This window comes from Dipodomys ordii, unplaced genomic scaffold (assembly GCF_000151885.1).
Source record: "Dipodomys ordii isolate 6190 unplaced genomic scaffold, Dord_2.0 Scaffold26, whole genome shotgun sequence".
NCBI lineage: Eukaryota > Metazoa > Chordata > Mammalia > Rodentia > Heteromyidae > Dipodomys > Dipodomys ordii.
The window spans coordinates 2,296,960-2,302,406 of record NW_012267242.1 but is presented as its reverse complement, the minus strand read 5'-3'; the positions used below and the strand labels follow the sequence as shown (position 1 = coordinate 2,302,406).

Here is a 5,447-nt window from a genome sequence, read left to right as displayed (position 1 = left end):
TAGCAAGGCTGAAATACTTGAAACTGCTCAATGCACAGTGATGTTTCAAACCTTAGTACTTTGCACACATTCCTTATTCCCCACCCCTCCCTTATCACCTTCTCTGCCCTCAGCCTTGCTCCAGGGTACTTACCTGGCAGAGCCCTCATTCATTCTCCAAAATGTCAGCATCTGTGAAGCCTTTCCTGACCTACTCCTTCCTGGGCTCCAGAATCCCTCCTATAATCCTGAACACACATCTCTCCTAGAAAGGTCGTTCTGAACTATTGCACCCACTCACAGGCCTGCCTGGTCTTTCCTGCTGGCTTGGGCTCACATGACGTACTCCAGTAGCTCTGGTCAGCACCTAGAGCAAATCCTTTATGTGCTTCCAACCCGTTTGCTGAAAAGATGTGAGAATCCAAAGAGAACTTTGTGCTAAGCAAGTGTTCTCATTGCTTTCACAGTAAGAGGCAAACTAATATCTACCTTGACTTGCCTGTGTAGGAATCCTCACAGGAAAGATGAATGGGGTGTGATCTTTTTGTAATTTCCCCACTTTTCCAGTCAAAGGAAAGGCTAGTTAGAAATAAACCATTAATCTGTCTCCCTGGAGATCCCTCCCAGCCTTCTCTGGAGTTCAAAGTTAATGATTCTGAGATTGTTTTCCTCACTGGGCCCATTTGTATCTAATCGTTGACACATTCCCTCCTTTCTTCAGAATTCTTGACTCACTCTGGTAAGTCCTTATCCTGGGGATCGAGAACCTTGTTTGGCTGGTGAAAATGGTGGGTGTGGGTAGATCTTGGGCTGTCTTTCTCAACAGATTCCCATCCTCCCCGGCCTTGTCCACCACGCTCTCTCCCTTCACAAGCTGAAGTCTGAGTCCTCAAATTTTAGAAACTAACTACAGAGGTTCGAGCAACAAAGATAATATGACCTAAGTTATCACCTCCTTTGTGTGAAGTTTGAGGAGTGATTTAGAGGATGCCAGAAGAAATTTCTTAACTCTTCAGTTAGAAAAAGAATTCTGGGTCCTATCTTTCAAAAGTTTAGTTAGTGGCTGTGGGGAGGAGTGAGAGAAAGGGCTGGAATTCCAAGATCTGTTTATAACTATAATACAAACAGGCCGAGGCTGGGGAGAAAAGCCCAGGAGCCAGGCACAGCTTAAGAGATGGTCTGAGTAATCTTCAGATAAGGCCAGGGTTTTGAGCTCACTAGTGTTTAAAAACTATCCCATAAGGGCTACCAGGAGTCTCTTCAACCCCCAACTGCTGTCTTCTCTTAATCCTGTAGACTTAGTGTGTATCTCTATAGAGCTCTGGTTGCAGGTTCTTGTGATACCTCCTCCTATGCTCCAGAGAGGCCCCTGCATACCTTAGATAGGACTGTATAAAGTTATGGTAACAGGGCAAGTGCTTTCTGAACCTCAGTGTCCTCATCTGTAAAAGGGGGGTAAAGCATTCTTTCTTAATAATTAACCATGGGTTCTTGTACATACATACTATTTAAAATTTGCCCTAACTGTGACTGCATAAGGCTGATAAAGAAATAAATTGATTAAGTCTGTGGCAATAACAACTTAATTACAACTGCCATCACAATTACATCCTGATATGGATAAACCAACACGAATCACTAAATGCCCATGTACCTGCTCCCTTGCATAATGAACACAATCCTTACCAGAGACAGGTGGCTGACGCCTGTAATTTCTATTCAGGAGGCAGAATTCAGAGGATGCAGGAGAGCCTATTACAAAAATAACCAGAGTAAAAAATAACTGGAGGTGTACCCTGAGTGCTGCCCACCCCCCAAAAGAAAATACCACTGAAAGTCTTGAGACCATCTCTTGTTCTTATCTTTTGCTTTTCCACCAGCCTGAATTTCCCCATTCCCTTGTTTTTATCCAGTTTGATCTTGTTTATGAACTTGTAGAATGGTATCCTATTGGTTTTTTTGTTTGTTTGTTGTGGGTCATGGGGCCTGAATTGTGGGCCTGGCACTGTCCCTCAGCTCTTCAGCTCAAAGCTAGCGCTCTACCACTTGAGCCACAGCACCATTTTGGCTTTTTCTGCTTATGTGGTGCTGAGGAATCGAATCCAGGGCCTCATGCATGCAAGACAAGCGCTCTACCACTGAGCCACCTTCCCAGCCCCCTATTGGTTTTTAAAAAATATTATGAAGCCAGGCGTCATGGCTCACGCCTATAATCCTATATATTCCGGAGTCTGAGATTGAGGATCACGGTTCAAAACCAGCCTGGACAGGAAATTCCATGAGACTCTTATCTCCAATGAACCACCACCAGAAAACATGAAGTGGTGCTGTGGCTCAAGCAGTAGAGCACTCATACCTTGAGCTGAAGAGCTGAGGGACAACAGCCAGGCCCAGAGTTCAAGCCCCACCACCACCAACAACAAAAAAATACACTTATATCACATTGAATATCTCATTCCATATCTCACTGTAATAGTACTTCTTGATGGAAATTTTGACTGTTTCCAGTGTTTTGGTCAATAGTTTCATAAATGTCACCTATTTTCATAATCATCTCCTACAACAATCTGGGTTGCAGCATATACCTCCAGACTTCCAAAGGTTACACAAAGATTCCCCGCTCTGATTGCCAGCAAACAATGCTGCCTCTCCTTTCCCATCCTCCCTTATCTTCCCCCTGGACTATGAGCTTTAGTGGAAGAAAAGCTCATCACAACACAGGGAGAAAGTGGAGTAGACCTCTCAGCACACAGACTTTGGCTCTCAAAGTCAAGAAGGGGCTGAGTCTTCACACTGGCTCTGTTGAGCCCGAGGGTGAGCAGTGGGGATCCCTTTGACTGTACCAGCGTCTCAAGTACAGTTGACATCACACAATGCACTGTGACGTCGCCCCTGAGCTATGGGACAATTCAGACAGCGTGCAGCAAGCCATTCCCAGGTTGAATGGTTCTTTATTTAAACTGCAGTCATGGAAGATGGAATCGGCTCTCTCGGGGTACTCCCTGGAGCCCTGAGATCCCTTTGCAGCTTATGGCACTGGCTTCTATTTAATGGCTTTCAAGGGTCATTGTCTCGACGACGATATCAGATGTCACAGAATTAATGATCTCCAATCCCTGGCCATGCTCCGCTGTCTCCATGATGGCCTCCATGTTGGCCCTCTCTACTGTCTTAGCCATGAGGTCGACAGATCTGCCACGTGATGAGGCGATGCCTCGGGGTGAGGCTATCCCCTTTGTAGTAAGGTTGGATCTGATGTTCTTCAAGAAAGAGTTGATCCGGCCGAGTCTCTTGTTTGTAGAAGCTGAACTTGCAGTGGAAAAGCTCCTCCCGGACTTGTGGGAGGTCCTTGACTCCTTTGAGATGGGGATGTGGCCCCTGCCCTTGTGGGAAATATTACGCCTATTTTCCCAGGAGCCCACTGAGCCTGTTTCCTTCTTATCATCTCTAGTGGCTCTGTGACTCGATTTTCGGGTTATCTTGTCCCCCTCTGTCTTGCGATGACCTTCCCCGGTCCTGGTTTGATGTCTTCCTCTATCCTTTTCTCGCTGCTCCCTTCTTTCCCTCTTCTCCTTGCGAGCTGTGTCCAGAGAGATTCTCTGCTGGCCAGCCTGTCTACCCATACGGCTTTCATTCAGCAAGGGGGAGCTGAGCAATTCAATGGCTAAGTCACTCTCTAGTTCAACATTCTCGTGAGTAACGTCTACTCTTGTTATTCCCACGCTGCCTTCTGGGCAGAGGCCGGTGCCTGTGTTGGGAATGTGCTCTACGGATTTGCTTGCTGTTCCTGCCCTGGCAACCCTAAAGCTCTTTGGGGATGTCTTGGAAGTACCTGTGATAGTCAGGTGGCTTTTGCTTCCTCTTGCCTCTATGGCCACCCCTCTTGCAATGGCTTTGCTTACCTGCCCAGAGCTTGCAGACTTGGTTGCTGCTACACCCAAAGTGCCTGCGATTGCTGCTGCCCCTGCTCTAGCTGTTGACTCCTTGCTAAGGATGGTAAGTTTTCTTTTGGGGGTAGACGCATCAGGCAAGGTAGTGGATTTGTGGAGGTCGTACTTTGTTCTCTCCCCACCAGCGTAAGCAGCGGAGGTGGCTCTGTGCACTTCATGGACCAGGTGGAGGCTCCTGATGCTGACTTGGTCCTGATCTCCTTTCCCTTGGAACTCAGCAGCTGTCAAACTTGTCCTGTCCTCTTCCTCAAATGAAGGCATGCATATTGTGTCCTCAGCCGGGATGGCGTAGGTACTGCTGTTACTGTCCACAGGCGGTCGCAGGAGGTAAATCAGTTTTTCCCAATAGGCAAAGAGATCTTCCCGGGCGTCAAGAGGGGGGCACAGCTGCAGGTAGCAAGAACGGCCCGTGGCAAATTTCAGGCGAAGCTGTTGTTTCCCATGATCGTGAATAGAGATCCTTACAAACTTCAGTGGAAGGAGCCTGGTGAGCTCCAACGGCCTGGTGGCCCTGCGCTTTCTTCCCTTGTTTGGGCCTCGTCCAGCCGGGTCCTCAGTGCTGGTGGCTGGTCGAGCCAGCAGCATGACATCTGGAAGTGGGAGAATGGGGCTGGTGCTGGCAATCCCCACGGTCACCATCCGGACCCGGTTGTGCACGTCGATCACTTCTCCCCTTTTGGTGATCTGGATAAAGTCACTCTCAAATATCGGTGCATACTTGAAAATATCATACTCTCCCTTATACAGTTGCCTCTGTAGTTTCCCCATCGCAGTATTGAACAGGCCCACGCCCGAGGCACTTTGGGCGGTGTAATAGGGCAACACACACTCACTTTTCGTGGCCATCTTGTACCAGGACAGGAACTCTGGCAAGAGCGAATCGCTGTGGTCTTTCTTGGTCTTGTTGGCAGAGCTGTGTTCCTGGGTCACAGAGATTGCACTACAGCAGGTCCCTCAACCCCACCCCACCCCGCAGGGCCCCCAGGTTGCCTCAGAGCCCCCCAGAGGCCGAGCTGCGGGTGGGAGCACAGATGATTGACAAGGAGGCACTGTCGGATACTTGGACCCCAGACTGAATCCCATCAAAGGTGTAGAGATGCAGGTGGGTTCCGGCGAAGTTTTCTTCTGGGTCTAACCCACTCACCTCCACCTTGTGATATATATATAAGTATTTATTTACTTATTTAAATCTCTGTGAGAGTCTACAAACTGTAGTCCTAGTGGGAGAAAGTGGCCACCCTTTTGGCCTCAAGCCCCTACACAGCCACATTTATCCTTGTTGTCCTTTGTGACCTGTCATTGTCACATACACCTTTGTTCTCCTACTTCAGCTGTCCCCACAGGGGACAGGACTCCCCTCAATCTCCATCTGCCCTGGCCAGGGACCCAGGTAGGTAACAGAACATTTTTCAAATGGGAAGTTTTTAGAGAAATGCTTACCTCCCTCCCACAAATGGAAAAGATCCAACAATTCTAGACAGTCTATAGAAGCACAAGATGACAGAATACACTTGAACC

At 48.1% G+C, this 5,447-nt stretch overlaps 1 protein-coding gene across 1 annotated transcript; it reads right to left on the bottom strand.

Moving 5' to 3' along the window:
• Window positions 1–3,026: 3,026 nt before the first annotated feature.
• Window positions 3,027–4,775, bottom strand: Fam71a (family with sequence similarity 71, member A). The gene has a single exon (XM_013015173.1). It carries the CDS (start codon window positions 4,773–4,775, stop codon window positions 3,027–3,029), a length of 1,749 nt encoding a protein of 582 aa, XP_012870627.1.
• Between the last annotated feature and the right edge of the window lie 672 nt (window positions 4,776–5,447).